We start from the raw sequence: 517 nt of genomic DNA, 5'->3' as shown, positions 1-517 counted from the left end.
CAAACTCAATCTCAGGCGAAATCGGGATCCAGTTGAGTTTGATGGGCACAAAGACCAAGAGGATCGTGAGGAAGACGAGCAGCTGCGCCTTGTTCATGTGCGACGCAATGTACGCACGAAAGTCGTTGCGCATCTCGCACCACTCGGTATAGACAAAGTAGAGCGCCGTGAGCCAGAGCACGACCATATTGACGACCGGAAACCAGACCGAGACGTGCATGAGGTGTGCAAAGATGGCCAGAAGAACCACGGAAACCACCGTGACCAAGGCCGAGGAGCAATAGAGAATAAACGTGACAGCTTCCTTCTTGGCGCGGAGGTCGGGAATGACCACGTCCGGGTCCAGATCGTGGCTGTTGTCGTACTCGTTGCGCGCGTCGGCCCAGAGCGCACTCGGCTCCAGTTCTGAGATGGCGAAAAACGCACAGAGGACAAAGATCCACGCCGAGATACCAAAGACGCACGCGGCCGTCGACGGCGCCTCGTCACTGCCAATGAACGACGACGTCGTCATCGT

The 517-nt window shown here is 56.9% G+C and overlaps 1 protein-coding gene across 1 annotated transcript in view; it reads right to left on the bottom strand.

Annotated features, from left to right (window-relative positions):
- SDRG_11145 (hypothetical protein) overlaps window positions 1–517 on the bottom strand; it is a gene marked incomplete at its 5' end in the record, with an annotated part of 5,095 nt that overhangs the window by 1,369 nt on the left and 3,209 nt on the right. Inside the window, one exon of the mRNA XM_008617173.1 lies at window positions 50–488. Within this exon, the coding sequence (XP_008615395.1) occupies window positions 50–488 (439 nt within the window). The remainder of the gene's footprint in view (window positions 1–49; window positions 489–517) is intronic.

Source organism: Saprolegnia diclina, assembly GCF_000281045.1.
Source record: "Saprolegnia diclina VS20 unplaced genomic scaffold supercont1.39, whole genome shotgun sequence".
NCBI classification, from domain to species: Eukaryota; Oomycota; class Saprolegniomycetes; order Saprolegniales; family Saprolegniaceae; genus Saprolegnia; species Saprolegnia diclina.
The sequence above is the reverse complement of the archived record's forward strand: the minus strand, read 5'-3'. Positions and strand labels throughout refer to the sequence as shown.